Below are 24518 nucleotides of genomic sequence, written 5' to 3'. Positions count from 1 at the left end.
CCTGCAAAGGGAGCACACTTTTCCCCCAAGCAATTCATTATCTGGCCTATGGCAGATGTGTCTACAGAAGCACTCTGACATTTCCCATGAAGCAGGTTGATGAGACAAGCAATGACACGGGAGTCCCCATGATATGATAACATCTCCACAGCCTATATCTTCTGGTACTTATGCACTTAACATTTTATTACTGGAGTAATGGATTTAGCCTTATCTGATATGAGTGGGATAAGGCAGTTTGTATTTTTATCTTGTCAATAAAGTAGTTGGTGCTGGGAAGCAACTGCTTTTATTTGCAGTTTTCTTCAGTGTACATCATCCATTTTTCTTAGGTTGTGACAGAATATTATTTTAAGTGAACATTTTAGAATTTGGAGCCAAAAGAAGGATTTTTCAAGGGCATTAACATGCATGGCATAATTTCAAAGTTTATGAAACTGAAAACAACTGCACTTCATGGACATGTTGGTTTAAACAGGAATAAATACCTAGTACCTCGAATATAATTTGGCAGGAATTAATAAAGCCTTTTACAGGCTGTTTATTTCACTGTTCACAACCATGTCAAGCAGAGTACTTTAAATGGCGTCTCACTGATTTCAATGAATCCACAGAGCAGTGTATCTGTGCACTTACCCTCCTGGAGACACCATTTACATCACTCAACACAGTAATTGGGAAAACAATTCAAGAGCTTACCAGATATGGATTGTTTATATTCTGCAGTTCATATGTGAATCTGATTTCCTCACTCATGACAATTTTTGTTTTAGTTGGAAGTGCTGGGGGTCAGTTTTCTGAATAGAGATGATATATGCTCAGGCATATCTCTTAAAAAATTAAATTTTCAGTGTATGTTCCAGACTGTGAGCCCAGCTTCCTCCTCCTACAAGCCACAACATTTGGTAGCAGAACTCAGTGATACTGTAGTTGCAGCTTTCCATTAAAAATTCACAACTGGAATAACATCATTATTTGCAAGTGGTTTTGCACACACAGAATCTCATTTAAGGGTGCAAACTCTTAGCAATGCAAAAAATATATTCAATATACAATGCAGTCAAGGATGTGAGAGTGAAATTAACAGATATAATGAAGCTGATGAAAGCTGTTTACAAATATGAAGGAAAAATTTAAACTCCAGGATACATAATGGGGCTAGATATGGGAAGCAATGTCAGTTACAGACAGATGAAAGCAGAAAGAGGAAAAGAAAATACATGTACTGAACCATATTCCTGTTTTTTCCCCCAAAGTATATAGATTCCATGAACTTTGCAATGGATAAATAAGTTATTGGAGCAACAATATGTTGAAATTTTAATAGAAAAAACCTTTCTAAACTAGACATTGAAGTGAGTGTTCCTTAGATGATACTTGAAAAACACCCTTAGTCCACAAGTTTAGGACAATTGTTAAAACAATGGTTTTGCTAAAACGGAAGAACTGAATTTCTGTATCAAATTCAGTCATGTTTTTACTTGGCTTGCTTGAAGAAATAAGGGAGCATTAAATCTTTCAGTTCTTCACACTGATCTTTACTTAAGCTTAAAAGATTACATGTGCCAATGATCCAAACATTAACTCAAAAAAAAAAAAAAAAGGAAAGAAGTCAAACTACTGAGCACTGAGTGGACCAGTGTGTAAATCTTACTCTTTCTGAAGTTAAAACAAATCTCAAATTTGTGTGAACTTCAGCTTTCTCTTTTACATTTAGTCAATAATCACAGTTGGAAAACCTCTTACCAGTTTCATCTTAGCTGCTATTTAGAAAAAGAGCACTTCAGAGGCCTAAGCACAGCATCTTTTTGTTGATTTCTGCAACTACTTTTGTTTCTTAGAACTGGTGGTTTTGAAAGGAAATAAATATGTCCATTCTCTCTTTGAAGATTCTTTCAGCAGATGAAAAATGTAATTTTGTTTTTTAATATGACACTGTACTTTTCCTTCTGAAAGGCTCTGTAAAATTAGAATATAAGCATTCTGTTCCAGTCCTAAATGGCTGACTAAATTGTACTGGTTAAATTGAGTTCCTGTATCTGAGATGCTATGACAACTATTCCAAAAATCACAATTCCAGAATGGAGCCACTTCTGTTTACCAAAGATTCTATCTAAGTTCAAGCAGTTCATCACCTCATTGATGCCACCTATAATTTAGACTCCAAAATGCATGATCTGCCTATACAATATTATTGCACAATGTGTCTGTGAGGGATTAAGGAGGAGCACTTCTAGATCCTGAATATGTAATTGATTTCCTAAGCAATAATTCATTCAGACAAGACTTCTGCATTGTAATTTTTGGGGCTATAGTAGCCAAACTTTGGTCTTTGCCCACAGTGAATATTCTCCAGATGGGTAATACCCTGCATTGACAAGAAAAAATCCTTAAATGCTTCAACACATATGCTTAAAAAACAATTAACACAGTGGAAAAATACAAATCTGTACTCAGGTAAATATTCTAGCCCAAGGGATGGGGAACCATATGTGAACACTTGTCCTTTATCTGTTCAACCCAGTCAATGCTTACTTCATGCAGGACAGAACAGACAAACAGACTGCTTTGGGGAGTTCTTACAGCACTTCTGGAAGGTGTTTATAATGCCACCAAGCTAAGGACAGAACTGAAGTCAAGAATCTGATAAACCAGAAGAGTGCTCTTATCACTGATCTGAGGAATAAAAACAGAAAGAAGGGATGTATCAATAGTGGATCTCTCTTTTACAGTCTCATCTCAACTTCTTCTGGGAATATTTAGGAGATATTGTTCTCTCTGAGACACTCCTGTAAAATAGAGGCATTCTCAGATCCTAACAAGTGTGAGGAGGACTCTTAACACAATCAGGATGCTTCCAGAAATGAATGGCAGGCTGGAAAATCAATGTACCCTGATTGCATTAGAGATAAAGTGCAGTTTTGAGAGTACATGGTTTGCTTTTAGAGGTCTCACATAAGAATAGTTTAGGCCTTTAAATTATTTTTACACATGAACTGCCTTATTTCTTTTAGGATTAGCTTCCCCATGTGCTGAAAATAGTTCTTACCCGCTTAATAAGAGTAGGAAGATTTACATTTGTGGTTTCCACTGGGATAGAGTCACAGTAGCAACTGTGGGTCTGTGCTTTGGACCCTACTGAGAACAGTGTTGGTAATACAGAGATGTTTCAGTTGCTGCCACACAGTGTTTGCACAGTCAGGGCCTTTCCTTCTCCTCACCCCACGGCACCAGTGAGCAGGCTGGGAGGGCACAAGGAGATGAAAGGGCACACAGCCTGATCCCAACAGCCCAAAGGGACACCCCGTCATAATCAGCTGATTGTGCTGGGTCACAACCAGCATATAAAGCTGGCTGAAGAAGAAGGAACATTTGGGGTGGTGGCATTTGTCTTCCCAAGTCAATGTTTCAAATGATGGAGCAGTGCTTTCCTGGAGATGGCTGAGCCTCCACCTGCCTGTGGAAAGTGATGACTGAATTCCTGGTTTTGCTTTGCTTGTCCATGGCTTAGCTTTACCTATTGAACTGCCTTTATCTCCACAAGTTTTCTTACTTATACCGTTTGATTTTCTCCCCATTCCCACCAGAGAGTGCTGAGCAAGTGGCTGAGTGGGGGTTAGTTCCTGGCTGAGGTTAAACCATGACATTTTATAAATGTTAATTAAGATTCCTGTGTAGAAAGCATTTTTCTATTCAAGGACTCTGTTACTGGAAAGAAATAGGAATTTAAAAAAGCATTCTGTTTCACACACTCTAAAAATTAACATAGAAGTTGTCCTGAAAGCAAGAGGAGAACTATATGTAGAGATTATTAGTACAGAAAGAGTTAAAAATGCAGAGTACTGTTATGTATCATTTAGTCTTTCTTCCAGACTTAATTTCTAATTATATCTTAATGCTGGAGAATGGCTGACATGCATAAACACAAACATCATTTATTCATCAGTAATTTGGCATTTAATTAAAATATTACTGCATTCTCATTGAATGCATAAGAAAGAATGTTGTAAATATGACAGGTCAAAAAATCTCTGTAATATTAAATGAGAGAATGAAAAAAAACAGTACTTGAAACATCCTCAATAGAATTTTACAAGCTAATTTACAAAATAAGGAACTAAAATAATAGACTTCATGTAATTTTTTTCTGTGAGGAAGAAATGATTTTACAATCAATAAAATGCATGACAGGTGAGAGAGTAAACAACAGCCCATAGTTAAACTGGATATAAGGGTTTATTTAAGAACTGATGAGAATAGAGCTGTTACCCTAGTTGTTTCTCATGCACTCCCCCATGCCCTCAGCTCCCCCATGCCCTGCTTTGTTCACTGGGTTTCCACTTCCACTTGTAGCAGGGAGGTTGCTGGTGGTTTGAGAAGCTTGAGTGGAAAGTCATGTTGATTCACATTGAGCTGCTGTCTGTAGTAATTGGTCTTGACTGCTGCCAGCCACAGTCCCTGTGCATCCCCTGGTATTCATCTCCAGGCATCTCTCTTATCTTCCGTATCCTCCCCCACTTCCAGGACCTTTCTTCCAGCCAGGAGGTTTACCTTCTTTCCTGGCCAGCCTCAAGTCATCTGGGACCTCAACTTTTAGCCAAAACCGATGATAAATGATGAGAGTGGCTGGTGAGCTCTTCTGTCACCACTCTCATGCCCTTGGGCGAATCCCATCCGGCCCATCAGACTTCAGAGTGTCTAAGTGGCTCAGCAGGTCACTAATTACTTTCTCCTGGATTGCAGGGGGTCTGTTCTGCCCCTACCAGATCAGGCAGCTGGTTGCCCTGAGGATAACTGGTCTTTCTATTAAAGACTGAGGTAAAGAAGGAGTTAAGTACCTCAGACTTTTCCTCTTTCTAGGTGACAGTGTTCCCTTCCAAGGAAATGGAGACTTTTTTTTTCCTTTTGCTGTTAATGTATTTATGAAAACACTTTTTATTACCTTTCACAGCAGTGGCCAGATTGAATTCTAGCGGAGCTTTTGCCTCTCTAATTTTCTCTCTACACGACCTAATGATATCCTTGTACTCTTCGTGATCTTCCTGCCCCTTCTTCCAAACGTCTTAAACTCTCTTTTTGTTCTAAGCTCCTGTGAAAGCTTCCTGTTCAGCCAGGCCACCCTTCTTCCCCACTGGCTCATCACATAATGGTAATCTCCTCTTTCTTATTAAAGAGGACCACTTTGTTATTAAATACTGTTTTCTAAGGGACTTTCTGAAATAGGGTACTGAAGAGGCGCCCAAAGTCCACCCTCTGTGAGTTCAAGGTAGAGGTTTAGTTGATGTCCTACCTTACATCACTGGGAATTTAAAATTCTACCATTTCATGGCTGTCCCAGATGGTCTCCAACCACCAGTAGTCTCTCTGTGCAGAAATACAGTGTGAGATCAGTCTCTTAAATGATGCTTTTATCTCAAGTCACTTTATTAACTGCAGGCTTCAGGGTCTGTTACTATTGTTTGGTCCAGACATTGTCAAAGTGTACAACCACTTGTATTGATTGAAGTAGGAGGTGTCTGTTTAAGAATTAAAAAGTTCAATTTTGGATATTCATATAAGTGTCCTTTTATCTGCTGGCTGCTATTGTTTACAATTTAATTTTTTTTTTCCCTACAGCACTATCATATTTTAGCATGTCCCAGTGTAAGATGCAATGCTGGTAGATGACATCCCCTTCTTGAAATGACTGTAAGGGTACACTAAACAATGTTATGTTCTTACTAGTGGGATTTTCCTAAAGGAAGACTGTTAAATGCTAATATAAGTAATATTTATCTTTCATGAAATTGGAAAACTATTTAAATTTTACCCCAAATGTGTTTTTGCAATAAACACTAACTTTATGTGAGAGTGAACAAATACTCTCACAAACATGTTGAGAGCACCAAGAAAAACCATCAATAACAAAGTAATTAAGTTTGATACTTATGACCTCATGTTCAATCTCTTTTGGATTCCTAATTCTCCAAGGCATCAAAATGCCAACCAATATAGTCTTTTTCCTCCTAAATAGTTGAAGAAATTTCATCTGCAAATAAAACTCTAGGACAGAATTCACTTTGTCAAATATTATCTGCCTAAGAGATTTGAAACTTGACTGAGATGACCACCGTGGTTCTCCCCATAGATAATCTATATGCAGAGAGGTATCTCCAGCTCATCACATTCTAAAAAGAGTAAACAACTTTCTCCATCCACAGAAATGGTACTAAATAAAACAACTGTGATGAGTGAGGAAAATTTCCTACTTCTGCTCACTGTGTGACACTTAAAATCATTTGTGTTTTGATTATACAGCTGAAAAACATCCCAAACCACTTTTTCATATGGAAAACCCTTCCTAAAAGCATTTCCTAAAAATCATATGCCTTTACAGCAGAGAATGGAGCTTACCTTACCTTTTTATAACCTAAAGTAATCTTTCTAACATTTTAAGCAGCTTAAGTTTGCAATGAAGGGACTGCTGTTATTTTACATGTATAACAGAATGTAACTCTAACCTAGGAAAATGTTAAAACATGGAGTGATAGTAACAGGCAACATTATCAAGACTGAGAAGTTTCATTTTTAGTGTGAAGGACAGGAAGAAAAATAACAGTCCACAGACAAGAAATAAGGAAGCTCCAGATGCCTTGTCAGCAAATTTCTGTCTTTTCCTCCAGTATGTGAGCAATATTCAAAACTGCACAGGAAATAAGATCAAGGGCAGCAGAACATGCCACTGCTCTGCATTAAACTATTCACTTTTGATTAAGATGATGAATAACTAAGGAATAGTTAAGGAGTTGAGTTACATTGATGTGGATTATTTGACAGAAAAATTTTATAAATGGATTATTCACGCCCTTCCATCTTCTTATCAACCCAAAGATGTAAGAGGGCAAGATCACAGTGAGGTAGAAAACATAATGAACTAAAACTATGTTATATTGAAATCATCAGGCAATCATGCTGTTTCAGAGTAATATTGGAAATTTTAGATATTTTGCATCCATTGATCCTAACAGCTTTTGTTTATCTTAAGCACTACCTGAACCCAACTACTATGTCATTGATGGGTTGGGTACCTGGCTATGACCTGGCAATAGGCAACACCACTTGTAAAACTAATTGTTCTTTCCAACTACAAAACAAGTCCCAAAACAAGTATCAAAACAAGAGTAAAAAAGAAACCTGAGGAAAATCTGGGAAATTTTTCTCAATGGCAGAGAACACGTCTCATTTTCACCTTCAAACTGAGCTATATTCTTCAGCCATTCTTTCTTGAGTAACTTTAAATCATGAAGGGCAGCTATATTTAAAGCATTGGTATTAGTCATTTAAGAGGGTCATTCTATCAAAGCAGGTCAGATTTAATAATATCAGCCAAATTCTCATCATTGTATCAACAAAACAACCTTATGAATGCAACCAAGCCGTCAAAAGATGTAAGATGTATGTTTTGCTTACTTTCTTAATTAAAAAAAAACAACTTGCTTTCCTTGTGAAAAATTTAGACAACTCATTCAGTAATCAAGACTTAAAATGTCTAAGCTGTACATTTAAATTTTGAAAAAAAAACGCACCAAGGCCAGTAGATTGTGCTCAGCCATCTGCAATTGGCTTAGGAGGCCTTAGGAGGTACAAATATACCTTTTAATGTAAAAAATAGTAATTTTATTCAATTAATCCAACTTGATAAAAATCTGTCAATGGTTGCAGGGCCATATTCCCAAATTAGAGAATTTACCTTAGTCTGTTTGTATAAGAAAGTTATTCTGAGGGGAAAAATTATTTATTGTAAATAAAACTAATCTCACTTGCAACCAGAACTATCTCACCACTTAAAAGAGTTTTGAATGCTGCCAAATTTTTTTCATATACTTTATGTCAGTCAAGAATACTTTATATCTTCTGGTTTATGGAATGGATTTTTTAATTGATAAATTCTGGAAGCCAGTTACTGATGTCACACTTGTGTTTATAGTGCTCAGAAGAGATTTAATCATTTCCTATCATTTCCATACCATACTAACTCAATTTTATAACATCAGTGAACTATGTTAGACAGTTAGTTCTAAGAAATTAATGCATTTTCAATTGACTAATGTAATTTGGCTTCCAGCCTTCATCCTTACAGATGTAAAAATTTCACATTATATCTTGCTATTTAAATAAGGATTTTTTTGGCAGTAAAGGAATGCCAAGTCACTTTTTTTTTTTTTTGTCAAGTAGGACCTTGTATGGGTTCTAGCAGTGCAGCATCATCTCCTATCTACCCCTTAATTTTAGCATGGGTCCAGAGAGGGAAAATGGAGAAATCTGTCTTCAGAAAACTGGTCAGAAGAACCTATATCTCAAAAAATTAATGCACTGCTTAGAGACAGGTATTTTTTTAAAATTGATTTTCTTTATGTTCATGTTTTGTTTTTGGCACTGTTGGCAATTTTAACAGCTCTTGATTTTATGGGCTGAAAACCTTCCTTCTCCCCATACATAGATAAATTACCTTAGATTCCTGCTATTGCCAACAATTGCTTTATTGAAACTTCAGAGTTTCAAAAGAAATCTGTATACCCATAACTAATACTGTGTCTAGAAATTTGCCAATGACTTTAGAAGTATGTGGGTAGGAGCTGAACGAGAAGAAACAAATCCCAAACTTATCTTTATATTAAATATTAATTTTGAGCAAATTTTCAAAAATATACATGAAAATGTAAAAACACCTACAGTTTATCACAGATGAAGCAGCATTTCTCTATTCTCTCTACATTCTACACATTACAGAACTTGGCCTTCTGAGAGTCAGAATTTCTTATTTATAAATATTCATTTTAAAGTTTACACATATACTCTCAATTTCTTATGCTTCTGATTTCTGCTTTTCATATGCCAGTGTATTTGAATGTAAAAAAAAAGGACTTTTACTTCTCACAAATATATCAAGGTCTGTCTTGAGTTTTAGGCTACATTTCTGAAGAATTTCTTCCTTAGCCAAGAGCTGCAATTTCACTTTTAAAGAAGGAAGGAGAAAAAAGGAAAGGATACAAAAGGATTTAAAGCTGTTCTTTTTCTGAATAGTTATTTGCAGAGCGATCAATAGCGTTGGGGGTTTTTAGCTGTTATGTCAGTGCTTTATGGCTGCAGGGGGCACTGATGCACTGCTTATCTACCGTACTGCAGAGCAGGAGTCAGGACATGATTAAACAGTCCTGCAGGTTACAGATTCAGAAAAAAACACATAAACTATTTATAATTAATTTAGGTCTTGAGAAATTAGGCAATTGTAAAATATTTATATGAGTTTTGGAGGGAAATTCATGTTTCTTTTACTGGTTAATATATTTGTTTTTCTGCTGCAATCCAGTGGTTGTGGAGATAAGAATGTTTTCTTAACTTTACAACCAAGGTCCTTTGAAGGATGATATATCTTTCTAGTCTTGCATTACTTAATATTACAGCCTTAAACAAACAATCCCTGTCCTGCACAGAAAATAAAATTTTGCTTAGTATCTCTCCAGAGAAGCCTATTTATTCACTGTAGATAATAGCTTCCTCATATATATATTAATCAGCCAATACATATACTACCTGATTCACCAAGTCACTTAGGTAGGAACTTATTGCAACAAGAAATAATTATATTTGTAAAGAAATAATTACATATTAATTCCATTTATTTAATATTTTATATTATAGAACCTAGGAGTGAGGGCATCTAAGATGCAGAGATTTCTTGATAATAAGGATGTAAGACAATTTATGATTCAGCAACACACATCAGATATGCAGACATGTCTCATTATGTGTTTTACATTTATTCGTTACTGCTTATTTATTCTTTAATTCCTTTCTGCACATAATCACTCTTTTTCTTTTTAATGCAGATTACATTAGAGTTCAATCTCTTCTGTTCTTCTCACGTCTTAGCACTTCCTGCACTTACAACTGTACTAACGTATGGCTGCTTAGAGAACCCTTTCTAGAAAGACATGAAGTGTAATCGTAACAAAGCAACAGGAAGAAGCCACCACTTCAATTGGTAGTTTGCACCAATTATCATCATTTATACCCACAGCTATTCTGGGGGGTTATTATCAATTCAGACCTTCAGTTACAAATTTCAGCCATTGGTTCTAACTAGCTGGTCTCTGCAGAGCCAAAGAAACCTACTCTGCATCCTGTGCTTCTCTTCATTAAAGAAGGGTGATGCCTTTGTATACACAATAATCCCCGCAGTCATCCTTCAGCAAAAACACACTGATTTACTCAAATATCTTTACGCATCCCTTTTTATAAAAAAAATCACCAATTTCTTTGAGGGTTTTTGAATTATATCTTTCATCTTTTATGGTTTCTGGGTTCTGCTGCATTGTACATCAGGACACAATGAAATACGGTACAACCAATATCACAATCAATAGTGTACACAGAGAGGAAATTGTTTTCCTCCTTTCTTGCTCACACACACAGAAATCACATTTATCATTTTGATCCAGAAGCTTACATTGAGTTGCTTGTCTAATTAACTAAAAGTAACTCTTCAGGACATCGCTCTCCCTTTGCGGTTTGGCCTGCTTAAAGTAATTCAGATATGAAGCTTTGTACAAAATTACTTTCAAAAAGTTACTAATATTGCCTTTTTTCAGGCTTTTCAACTACATCTGCAATGTTTGAGCAATTTTAGATTAGTTTTATTTTAAGTACCTTTTATTAAGTTAACTGCATATTAATATATAGAATTTTGATTTATAGAATATAAGGGACATCTTTAAAAAAAACCCCCATTTTAAAAATTTTGATTCTTGATGATTTTTTGACTTGAAACAAACCATTGTTATAAAAAGTGCTCTGCGAAAGAGAAGTTCAAACAGTCTTTTTAACTATGGAAAAAACACAAAATAGAGGAATATTATTTGTGATGGATTTTATTTTCTATAAATTCACAGAAGGTTATATAATGATGATTGTTTCACTTTTAGCTTTGTTAAATGAGATTTTTCCAAAGCCACAAATACTTTATAAGTCACAGAGTCCACGTTCTATTCACCAACACAGTGAAGGACGTAGAATGGACACCAGCAGAATGTTGCCAGACAGAATAAAACTGAACTTCCAAACTTTTCTCTTGTTATTCTGACTGTCAGCAGTTGAAAGTAACTCTGAAGATTTCTTATTACTTCTGTACAAAATTTAAAAGTCAAAGAGAAAGTATTATACCAATTCAAGTTTGCAGTAGGCAAATTATTTCTTTCAGGGTGACTTTCATTCTCACTGATTCTCTCTAATATGCCTCTCTTCACAATGCAGCCTGGTATAATACCAGGAGCAACTGCAGCTCCATTATGAGGCACTTTCTGCACATAACTCGGAAGTCATGGAAACCTGCTCCAAAGTTTAATTATTTCTGAGTATATAACAAAACACTCCTCCATTTCCAGGTTTCTGTAATTGGAATGACAGCAAATGCTAGCACTAAAGTGAAGTGTGACTGTAATTCAATAGAGAAAGCATGCAAGATAATTTCTTTTTCCATTTGATTGTTCTTAGACAATTCATCATCTTATGTACTTAGCCTATCTTAACCACTGCTTATAATAGATGCAAGACTAGATTTATAGGGAAATATTCTTAAAGCAAAATTTTGTCAAACTATACATGCACTTATTTTTAAAAGCAAGTTTTAAATGGACAGAACAAAGCTGAGATAATTTTTTCTATTCTAAGAAAGTAGAAGGAAAGGATTTTATTATTCACATACCTGTCTGGCTAGAAGCCCAAGTAATTATTTCAGGAAGCTACTGAACCCTACCACTTGATGTCTTGTGTCACTAAGATAACTTTTCTTAAGAATTAGGTAAAGTTTTCAAGGAGTATTTCAATGTCTATGACGCATGATATTATTAATACTGTGAAAAACATATGTAGCAAAATTTTAAGAACTTTGAAAAATGGCTTTATATTTAGCTTCTGTGAATCTGCACAAGTTTTATGGGAAAGTTGGTATGTTCCCAACCTTTTTGTTTTAATTCTTAGAAATACCTTCTATTTTCACACTAATGATATTATTTTGTTTTAGGAGGAAGCTGTACTGAAATCTAAAATAAAAAAGTTACATTAATTAATGAAAAAATATATAAAAATATATTTAAAGATCATAAATCTTTAAAATATATTTTCTTATGCTTTTCTACGCTTTTATATTTCAAAAGCTAATCATGTTCAAGCACAGTGCTTTTTTGGATGACAGAATTTCCAGGGAAGTATAGATATTTAAAACAAATTGGCAAAAGGAAATGAACACTGTTGATAGCTTAGAACAACCCAAATGTTGTAGCAATTTGTAGTGTTTCTGGAAACTATGATCCTTGATGTAAAAACATTCTCCTTTACTGCAGCTAAAAATAGGCAGCTAAAATCCTCCACCTCTCCAACCATTAAATAACCACATAATCCACAGGTAAGAAAGGCTGAAAGATTCCATAAGGCTTTTAAACTATCTCAGCAGCCCTCAAATTCTGATCAGTGCTGACAGTGAGGAAGCTCCAGGTATGGAGGATCCATTCACTGTGCTGTCCTTTGGACTGCAATGCCTCTCAGAATTTCCCTATGCTGGTCCACTGAGCCCTGTCACATCCTTAACTCTCACACCTCCTATGTAAGAACTTGTGATGACCCAGTGAACAGACATCTGACAGGCAATCTCTCTCACTTCCATGATTTGGGAATGTGCTTTGGGCAGATACAACGACTTTATACACCAAGCACACTTTGTGGGCATTGGATCTACACTCAGGGTAAGCAGGCCATAGCAGACAGAGACTCTCACTGTAACAGAAGTCTTTAACTCATATTTTTCCTTCCTAAAATAGTTAAAATTGGAATCATAGAAGGATTGGGTTGGAGTGGATCTTATGGACCAGTTAGCTCCAGCTCTCCACTGTCATTGGCCAGGCCCTCCCACTAGACCAAGCAGCAAAAAGTCTGATTAAACCTGGCCTTGAAAAGTTCCAGAGACGGGCATCCACGGCTTCTCTGGGCAACCTGTTCTAGTACCTCACCACTCTCACAGAAAACAATGTTTTCCTAATACCTAATCTACATTTTCAGTTTAAAGCCCGTCCCTCTTAACATTATATGCCCTAATAAATTGGGCAGCCTTCCCAGCCTTCTTGGAAGTACCCTTCAGGTCCTGGAGGCTCCAATAAGGTCTTCCCAGAGCCCCTTCCTTCTCCAGGCTGAACACTCCCAACTCTCTCAACCTGTCTGCATAGCAGAGGTGCTCTGATCAATGTAGTGGCCTCCTCTGGATTTGCTCAAATGGGTCCATGTTGTTCTTGTGTTGGGCACTCCAGAGCTGGATGCAGTATTGTGAACAAATCTGGTTCTATACAATGAGGTTTCTGCTAAAAGTGACCCACTGTGGACCCTCCCAGCCTCACCCATCCTGTGTTTCTGTGTATGTGTGATTTCTTATGAAGGCACCAGTTTATACGCAATAATTTAGCATGTGAGGTGAAAGAAACTTTATAAATTCCATTAGTAAATTTGGGAGTGTAGAGTAGGAATCACCCATAACTAGAGACATTAATTATTATATAAATGAACAAAAATAGATTCAAAAGTGTGACTGGAGTGCAAAAGCACTCCATCTGTGGAGCCTTTTTTTTAGTACATTAAATCAATACCTTATAAAATAATGAAGTACACATGAGCAGTAGCAGAAAGACAATTTAATTAAAAAAACAAATGTGAGTCTTGTTAACAAAAATATTTCCTTTTTCACAGCTGTGTCAAAGTGTTTTCCAAAATATTTAACTGAGATATTATTTACTTTTAGTAACACACTGTCTCAGGCACTGTATGCATCCATTCACATATATACTTGCAAATGCCTCCTTGATAAAAGTGAAAGGAAAAAATGCATGGTATCCTTTAATACTTGTCATTTTTGTTTCCATGCAAGTACCTGGCATTTCCAGCAGAAATCACAATCTCATTATCACTGTTCATTACAGACACACACTAATGGACAGTAACTGCCACTGAATTCTGTTGACAGAATTAAGAAACAATCTTCTCTTGGTATAATGCATTTGCATAAAGCTACAAAGGGATAATTAAGGTCAAGATAACCATAATCAAGTACTATTATTAATCTAAAAATAGAGAGTTTGCCTAAAGAAGATTAATAATAATTTTGTGGTATGCTGATGACTGACAATCTTTTTCAGAAACAAGCAGAGAAATGTAATGTTTACAAACACACATTATCTCACCTCCATACATTTGACACATGGATTTATCTAATATCCATCAGAAACAATATTCACAGAATACTTCAAAAGGTTAACATAAAGGGCTTCTATAACATTTTACAGAGATTTTGAGTATTTATAACACTAGGAAAGATTGAATATGCCTCTTCTTTCTTTCTTCCTTTTTTTTGTTTTCTTTTTTTCTTCCTTTAACACTGAAGTCTGTCACTGAAAAGTCATTATCTAAACAGGAATGCCAGAAGAAGAAGAAAAGGTAACAGAAGAATAGAATTCATATATGCACAGAGAGTAAAAGGAAATTGTACAGAGCAGCAAATCTCCTAAACGAAAAGAAAATATTGCAAACAAATGCAAAAGATGAAGGAAATCAAGAAGGGCAAATCAAGTAAAGGGATGAAAGCATACGAAAGCAACTCAGGCCCTGGAAAATGAGTAAGAGGCAAACAAACAGAAAGGTTGTCAGTGAGCAAAAGCAATAGATGAGAGAGGGAAAACATAACAAAATAAATGCATAAAAAAGATCAAATTCTTGTTATCACTCTCCATGTTAGAATTGTGCAGAAATGTTATTAACATAATATCAAGCATCATGCATGTGGTGAGTACAAATGAATGATATTTCTGAAGCTTTAACTTCAGTTCTGTATAGCAGAAACTTTAGTCCAATCTCCATGTTAACCAGAGAAAACTCATAAAACCTCTTGAATAAATAAAACTAAGTAGTGTCAGTATTCTTCATGTAATAATTTTCTTCTATAATGTTGATGGGCACTGTATAATCTTTGTTCTTTTTTTTTTTTTTTTTGTGTTTCAGAATTAAGCACGTAGCTTTAAACTCTTAAGGAGAAGATAAAAACACATGTAATGAAAGTGAGATGCTGGGACGTAAGAATTTATCTGGTAGTCTCTCACATATAACAGAAGCTCAATGCTTTTTATAGTATCTTGCATTTATTAATAACCTAAGATGGAAGTGGACAGAAGAGCTTAAGCTTGGAACTCTGATTTCTCTTTTAATTTTGAGCTAGCTTGTATGTTTGATTGACATGAAATTTTTCAGTTCAGGTGGGTTCATATGAAGAAACTCTTCAAGCTGACTTGAGTCTTCTATGGACTCTTAGGATGAGCTCTAACATACAGCATGCACCAGCATAACCCCTTTCCTTGGAAAGTGGAATGGTAACAGTAGGACTTTCACAACTGACTGAAAAATAACTTTCAGCAGATGAACTTTCCCCTTTTTAAAGCATGCAGTTCATTCCAAAGACAGAAGTCAAACACCTTCAGATGCTTGGTGTCAGATGCTCTGAGTTGTGATGTTTTATAATATACTGAAAAACAGGAAGTTCCACAGTGGAAAAAATGCACAGGAGACAGACTTCACAAAGGTGTTGCGGTCTGTGGGGATTTCTGTAAAATATCACAGAAAACTACAGAATGGAAAAGGGAGTAGTCATACCTGAGGAAAGGGATTTGGAGCTTGTTGGAAACTGCATGAGTGAGGGGAAAGTGTAACTGAAGGCTTACTGAAAACATGTAGAGCTCTCCAAAGTGTATTGCATACCTCCTGAGAAAATTGCCATATATCAGGAAACCCATGAGTCCTCTTGATGGAATGGACCTTGGGTAATGCACTTTCAAGAGCCTCTTTCAAAAATGCAATAACAATCAGAGCTTTTGCTGAAATAAAGCTCAGCTTCAGTCTGGAAACACATATTAAGATAAATGAATAAGAAAGCAAAATATTTTTAAAAAATCTACCACAGTTCTGTCCAATGGGCAGTAATGAAGAACTTAGCTTATTAGCTCCTCTCTGAGAGTCCAATTCACTACTGTACATTTGCATCCATCAGTAAGACTTCTTTTAGGAAAATAGTAAACAATATTTTTCTGTTTCATAGGTAAGATTATTTTTTTTAATGAAAACACAGGGCTTGGATAGGTACAGGTATATATGTATATGTATATATTTTCTGTGTGTATGTTTGGAGCCTTTGAATTTAGTACATGCAGTAAACTGTTACAGTAAACACTTACAGCAATATATAGCAGTCATAGTTCCCAGACACTAAAACAGAAATGAACTGCAGTAAACACCAGCTTTTAATACTGAGAATCAAAGCTTCATTTATATCTGTCATCTGAACTCTGTCTGGAAATGATAGTCATTTATTCTGTAAATCTATTTCAGTAACATTTTCTGAAACACTTGAAGAAGCTTTATATTGCATTAACACATCACAAGTATCTTCCTCCAGAAGAAGAAAAAGAGATTGCATTTCTTAAAAAATGTCATCAGAGATCCTTTATTTTCAATTGTCTCTCTATTACTACTATTGGTTGTTCTATAATGTTTTCCAAAATTACCTATATATTCATAACTTTGAGACAGGTATAATTTAAAGAGAATCATAACATTAAGTTTGAAAAGTTTTCCATAACTATATAGTCTAGCATAATTCTAGGAAACTCCCTATTGGAGGATTACTTTTACTAATTGATACAATTCCATTATAGCTTCCCTTGAAAGCCAAAGCTGCATAGCTCAGAATTACTCCATGGCTGCCAGTCTGCTCTCAGAGAGTCAAACCCCTCCTGCCTATACCTTTATTCTGCCATTTCCTGTTTCACCTTGGTTACACTGAATGGCAGAAAGTTCTGATGAGCCTTCAGGGCAGTACATCCCTCCTACCTGCTCTCTGTCCCTGTGGCATCATGCAATAGTGCACTTATAAACACAATGCTTAAAAAATAATGCACATAAATAGCAGAAGGATCTGGGCCAGATTAACTGGGTTAAAGCCACATATCCAAAATCTCAGTGCTTCTGAGCATGCACAGAAATCTTGCATTTTCCAGAATGATAAGGATTATTGCAAGTATTTGGTCTTTAATCATATCCAATTGCCTGGTGCTGCCTGTATCAATAATCTTGAATTTAAGCAGAATTTAACACCTGTTTCCAAAATTACATAAAAGGTAATTTGCCTGATGCCCCCATTTCAAATTTACTTCTACCAAGTTAAATAATCCTCTTTCCCTTGTGGTGTATGACATTCACCTTAAAATAAGAATTTTAAAAGAATAAATAATATTCTTGCCATAAATATAGCATTTTAGACTGTAGGTAGTCAGATATATATGCCGATGAAACTAATGTTATGGTGCAATTTTTTGCATTTCTTAATTCTGAACATTTTTTAAACAGTAATGTAAGTCTCTGAGATGAGGAACATGCAGTATATAATATCCTGTGAAAGGTTCTGTCTTGTCTTGATGAAGTGATTTCAATAGTTTTGAGAAGGTATATGAACTATCTCTAAAATACGCTTTTGAAAGCTCTCTATATTCCTTGCATGTATTAGATAATCCTTTTGGTATTTTAAAATAAAAATAGATCCAGTTAGAAAGATGGCAGAACACATTTGAGTAAATTTCAATCCTATGAAAAAATCATAAGCTTAAAATTTACTCACAAACCCATACATTTTAAGAAGCATAAGCATGACCACAATATTGAAGTAATCCATGCAGCTGGAGCACCAACAAGGACAAAACCCAGCAGGACAACTGAATGCCTCTAGAGCATGCTAAATATGTAAAAGCAGGGCATTCAAAGGTGTTATAAATCTACAAATAGGTGATGATAAGTAGGAGGTCAATTAAAGAAAAACTACTACAGTACGGACAGAAACAGTGTTTCTGAGTGACAAGTACAGGGATGTTTTTGCAGAAGAAATTGGATTGCTTTGTCTGCCACACTGCAGAGTTCTCTGCTGCTGTTAGGCAGCTCCAACTGCAGCAATATTGCATCTGCAGAACCATGCAAATTCTGAAAATAAAAGTTACACCACGTAATTTAGTAGTCACTGCTACTTGTATTTGCAAAGTACATATTCCATTATTGCCATATTTAAACAACTTCCTTCAATCACTTTCTCCTTGCTTTTCAAAACAAATCCATCTTCCCCAGCAGCATGTCTTGCAAAAGGGGAATGACAGCTGAGCTTCATAGGTGCTTTTAGGGAAGCAGACTACATTTAAAGGCTGATGATGTCAAGATGAGTGTGGGTTATACCTAAAGTGAAAATCAAACCATGATATTAGCTGCCAGGTGTGAGTAGCTATGAAATTTGTGCGTCACAGGGAAGGAATGAGTAAAGAAAATGTCTGCCGGGCTTCCAAGCAGTCCATTTCTATGGCTTTCCCTCCACATCAAGGGAAATTCAGAAAAATTTCAATTATCTGTTGAAATTAATCTATATTTCAGCAGATTAAGTACAACAATTTCCATTCTTGAAATTCAGCTTTTCCCACACAAGAATAACTGTGATTTGGACCAGGATGGTGCCAGGTCTGTGTGGACTGCATAAGGCTGGACACTGTTAACTCATCTGCAGCCTTCTGAAGAAGCAGGGAGGTAAAACGAACATGTTGCTTAGCATAGAGCATTGAGAAAGCCCAACATTCTTTCAACAACCTTTTATGTACAAGATTATATCCACAGTTCATCTATACAAAGTCATGTCATTTTACTTACCTAATCAGTAACATATGCACAATAAGTATTTGCAAGAAACAGTTCTAGACTATAATCTCTGAGTTCTGATTCAAATTAAAAAGTCTTTAATATCTGTATTATACAAAATAAGCCATATTTGTATGCTAATTAACTATGAAGGGGAGTATCAGAATCAATACAAAATTCAATAAATCTTGGTACATAGCTCTATAGATTATAATATAACAGATAACACAGCATTATATAATAATAAAAATTTAAAAGGAACAAAGCTATTTTTTTACAAGCCACCTCTTTCAGCTCTATATCCCTCTCTATGTTATATACACAGACTGGACAAAGCTGTTCTCATTTCTTTTCTTGTGCTTGTTGAAGGCTATTGACACTTAATAGAATGGTTATATAAAGTGTTCAATAGGAAAAACTGTAAAAAAAAATAGTGTCAAAAAGCTAAAGGGTCTTGTATCAATGAGTATTTTTAACGAGAATGAAAGAAAGTAGAAAAAACAGTAACAGTCCTGATTTTTAAGTTATTCTGTTTTTACCTAGTAGTTTAAAAAACAGAACCACCTCTTGCCTATGATTTAGGACATCAAAGCTCTAATGCATATGCAAAATAGAGAAAAATTTCCTAATCTAGTAACCAGAGGAGACAGCAGAGATGGTTTATGATTTTTTTTTCACCATGATTCTTAAAAGTTAATACCTGAATGAAAGACATGAAATAGCATCCTCACTTGCTTTCAACCTTATGAATGTCTGTTTTGCAAAGAGGCATATTTTCACACAAAAGAGTACATGCCCTCATTTGGAAGGACACCACAGTTATGACTAGGAAAATTTCTGATGAAACACTGTACAGAAAGACAAGAGAGGAGACATTATTTCTTTGTTTTTCGGGGGTTTGTCAAAACAGTGGCCAGGGTTTTCTTTCTCCTGCAGGATTTAGACCCACAACTATTTGCTAAATGTACTTAGAGAACATATTCCAAACAAAATGCTGTGGGGAACTTGAAGGGTGTGAAGATTTATTTCTTCATCAAGCTTGGACAAGGAGATAACACTCAGCTGCTGCTCTAAATAAAAATGGTGGCAGGTCTCTGCCAGGATTACAAATTGAATTTTGTGTTCAGAGTAAGTTTTACTGGCAAAAGCTTAGATGCCTGGGACTTGGGGCAGATAATTCATTAGACAGTGGGTTTACTGTTGTACTGTTGTAACTTTGAGTGGGATGTGTGCTCATTAAGGGGTTAGTGGTGGAGGTGAGTGCAGGGTTCAGATCTCATGGATCGTTAACTAATGGTCTAGTGGGTTAACACCAGCTTTCCAGGATAGTGTTTAAACAAGCTCATGAACATTAATTGGCCTTTTCTACAAATTCTAGGGAAAAAAAGTCATATGTTAAAAGCCGTATATAATGTCCTCCGGAATCTAGGACATGCACATCCTATGACTGAAATGATATTCTCTCCCTAAAGACTTCATTATCTACAAATGCAATTCACCTCTGTTTTCCTTTGCTTTCCACTTTGCCATGTTCAAACCTACCATACTCCAGAACAGAATCCCAATGTACACCACTGCCCCTGTATGGCTTTTTTTTCAATCAATGCATGACCAACAGCAACGTGAAAATGCAAAACTGAAATCAATTGAGGTTTTTAAATGTATTCAGAAACAATGTTTTCCAGCATTTTTCACAATCTCTTGTAGAGTAAATGTGGCAGCAGCTCATTCATATTTGTAACAAGATTAATGGAAGTCCCAAAGTCACAAGTAAGACACAATCAGCATATCTCCCCACTTCCCAGTCCTGTATTTTCCTGCAGATCATCTTTCTTAGTATACTGTTTCAGCATTCAGGGTGTGACAACTCACTCCAAATAAGCTGTCAAGTTTAATTGAACTACTCTGAATAAAAAAAATAATCTTCCATTAAGAAAATGCTTTAAAAGCATAAAAGAAAGCAAGATATCTGTCTCTCTAGGGATTTTGTCTTTTTTTTTTCCTGTATGGAAAAAAATTAGATAATGTCCTGTTGAAATTATCTAAAATGGTCACCCTGAGTAAGGAAGAAAGCAAAATCAGCATAAACACTTCCTTAGGATTTGAAAAGGCATAGAGGCAGTTTACCTGCAATTGTCAACATTACTTCTTCCCACAGCACTAGAGAAGCTGAAAGGTCCAATGTTATTGATTTCTACGACTTTTATACAGCCAGTGAAATTGTAGACAGGTCCAGAAACCTACAAAGGAAAAAATGCATACAGTTCTTTTGCTTGTTTACATTATGATCAAGATATTTATTTTTCCATAGAGGAATACAAGTCATGGGGAATTGTAAACAGGGAAGATTTGAAATTTGTAAATGTATTACTTCCCTGCTTAAAAGATTTCTAGTACCCTTAATCATGGTTCAAAGATGCCTAAGGACCTACTAAAAATGGAAATCACTGCAGGGACACCGAAAACACAGAGAACAGTGTTATGCACTGCCAAGGACCCATTTTTAACAATGAAGTAAGGTTTAGATAGTTGCAGAAATAAAAAAAAAAAATATCTTGAGGAACAATTTGCTGAAAGCATAATGGAAAGCATTACATGCTTTTTAAAGCCCAACAGGAGCATTAAGCCTGCCAGAAAGGCTTTAGGGATAATAGACCAGCTAAGTGTAAAGGGAATGTTCAAAGAGACAAGGCTCTAGCAAGAAATGTAAATGACTCACCAAATCAAAATTTAATGAAGAATTGTTCTGGGAGGTTCCTGCGACTGAACCCCATACTCAAACCCCAGTTTGAGTACATCAGAGATCTGTCTTAAATTGAATTACTTCTAGAAAATGTTTTTTAAAAATCCGCAAAAAGTGAACAGTGGCAAAAAAACGAGAAAGATGTTGTGTTTGCCTGGGACTCTTATGGGAATTTACTGTGGTCATCACTTAAAATGGACTCCAAACCATGGGAATGGTAGACATGGATTTTTGGGGGAAGGGTGGCTTGGGTTTTTGCTTTGTATGATTTTGAAAATGGGAACAAGACTAGGGCATGCAAGGACATACCTCAAACTACAGATCAGTAACACAACACAGTGATTATGAATTACACTGAAGAACAGAATTAACATATATGTAAATTAATGTAATGTACAGGGGAATAGTTGAGAGGGGTTCTGAAAAGAGAAATCGTAACTCAGAGGAGGAACACTGACTATGAGAAAAAGGATGCTTGGCACATAGTCTTTGATTTCCAAAGGACTTTAACAAGTTTCTCTGTTAAAAGATTCTAAAGTAACTCAGTCTCCCTGGGATAACAAGAAAGACCTTAAATAAATTAGAAGAATGGTTAAAACAGAAGCAGAAAAATTGTGAGCAAATGGTGAGGTTTCTCAATATGGAGAGTCCCTAGAAATTCTCTCTACAAGTCTGTATTAGGTCTGTGGTCTTCAATGTATTTGAGTGGCTCAATGTTTTCTGCACCACTCAGGATAGCAGAACCGAAATCCTGAGAAAAGGATTTCACAATGTGCAAAAGTGTCACAAATATGCAAAATCATAAGTCATGTAAGGATGATTATAGATATGAGAGTTTCTGAACACAGTAACTGTACAGACCAGGGATCTTCAGTCAGGAAAACTCACTGTCAACGAGAGACAGAACAGAGCAGTGTGCAGATGAATAAAGCTTTCAGTTTCTCAAAATACAGAATCAAAAGGATATGAAATAACATAAATCAATGCGAAGATGAAAGCAAGGTAAGGGGTTTGCTTTTCCTATAACTCAAAATTAAATTGTGGAACTCTGCCATAGCATGTTGTGGAGGGTACAAGTGTAAATGGGGTTAAAAATCAATCATATTAGAGGGAAGAAGAGCTGTCTCTCTCCCCAAATACAGATAGGCTGCACAAATACAATACAGTTGAAGCAAGGAGAATTGCTTTTCTCTGCACTGCTCAACCACTCTGGAACATAACACAGCGTGCCATGCCACACACTATAAACAGAATGAACTGGCCTTCCAACCCATGGGAGGGCTCAGAGAGTTCACTAACAGTTTACTGTTTATTTCCTTAGCAGACAAAGGCTTACACAAAGTTAAGACTTTAAAAAAGATATGTTATTACATGGCAAAAATATGGAAAGTTATGTAACCATCTATAGGGTGGCATTTAAAGTCAACACAGTTCAAATGTGGCAAAGGGAAGATGTTTTCTCTGTGGAATAAACACAGAGGACTACAATGAAGCTTTCTGGACCTAAAAAAAGAGAAAAAACACCTTCAAGAACTGGATGTGAAAACACTCCTCCAAGTTAACTTTGTAGATTAAGAAAACAAGACTATTTGATATTTCACAAGGGGTGGCAGAGGTTATTCATATGGATTACAGACAATAGAACACTCTTTCTCTTCCTCCTTTTCCAGCCATTCTGGCATAGAAATAAGTGTGATGGACTGCCAAGATAGACATACACTCAGCAGCCTGTTTTGCTGCCATCATTATAATAAAATATACCAGATAATCTTCGAGGATGTCTTGCCCTACTAAGCTTCATGTTTTAATTTTTATAAGAGATGCTTGTTATTTTTTCCCCAGCCTTTTGTAAGTAGTAAATAAAATAATTTTCAATTTAACAGGATGAAGGATCTGTTATAAATTTATTATGAACATAGACAGAAATAGTTACCGGATTCTGAGCTGGAAACCAGAGACATTGTGATCAAGGTATTTATTTTATTATTGTTTATTATAATATTATATAAAATTTATGCAATATTATTATTTTATATATTATATAAATATTATTAATTTATTGTAATTTATAATTTATTGTAATCTGTAAAATTGCCCCTCCCCAAATGAACAATTGAACAGTGTTTTAATATTGGCTGCATAAATCAGCTTGTTAAACTGTGCTTCTTTTTTTCTCCCTGAGCCTTATATGACTGTCTCAGTCATGCCATGCATGTGTTTCAACAAAGGTCCTCTTTCTTGGGATTGTAAAAATGAACAAACAAAATAGAAAACAAAAGAAATCAATAAATGCAAAGGGCAGATACAACACAATTTTATGACAGCTACTGTGCCAAGTTAAGTTCATCCAAGATGTTGGTATAGGGAAAATTCACTATGTCAACTTATGGTCCATTTTGCACACTGAGGAACAAATTAGTTTGGAAATCAACATTTAGCTGCATATTTTCCTAAACACTCTATTGTATGAATATTTTAACAACCTGCTTTCCTTCCCCTCACTACTGGAAGGCTGCCTAATAATTTCTCTTACATTGATATATGTGCATATTTTGAAGGTAATACACTCCTGTAAATCAATCTTAAAATTATTACTTCTTTGTTTTTTTACCTATAACTACATTATAAACATTTTGGTCGAACACTTACTTGCATTTGTTCTGCTATGCTATCTCTACAAAAAAATCAATATCTTAGAGATATATAGGAATAAGAGCTATTGATATATATAATCAAAAATAAGTGGCTTTTATTCTTCTACTTTTGAGAACAAATACCTTTTGTGTTTAGCAGAATATTAAAATGTAGACTTCACATGTAGTTGAGTTCCCTTCCATTTGCAAAAATACATTAATATGCTGACAAACTGTAACACTTAAATTGCCTGAAAATGTCAGGGCCAGAGCAACACCAGAAATTTACTTTAATAAAATTCACTATTCACAATCTATTCAGATATGTTTGACATATAGTAACCATGCTCTTT

The 24518-nt window shown here is 35.5% G+C and overlaps 1 protein-coding gene across 1 annotated transcript in view; it reads right to left on the bottom strand.

Moving 5' to 3' along the window:
- The window catches only part of EYS (eyes shut homolog), a 704807-nt gene that overhangs the window by 192310 nt on the left and 487979 nt on the right, over nt 1–24518 (bottom strand). Inside the window, exon 36 of the mRNA XM_058801756.1 lies at nt 20917–21029. Within this exon, the coding sequence (XP_058657739.1) occupies nt 20917–21029 (113 nt within the window). The remainder of the gene's footprint in view (nt 1–20916; nt 21030–24518) is intronic.

The sequence above is a fragment of the Ammospiza caudacuta genome, chromosome 3, assembly GCF_027887145.1.
Source record: "Ammospiza caudacuta isolate bAmmCau1 chromosome 3, bAmmCau1.pri, whole genome shotgun sequence".
Lineage (NCBI taxonomy): Eukaryota > Metazoa > Chordata > Aves > Passeriformes > Passerellidae > Ammospiza > Ammospiza caudacuta.
The sequence above is the reverse complement of the archived record's forward strand: the minus strand, read 5'-3'. Positions and strand labels throughout refer to the sequence as shown.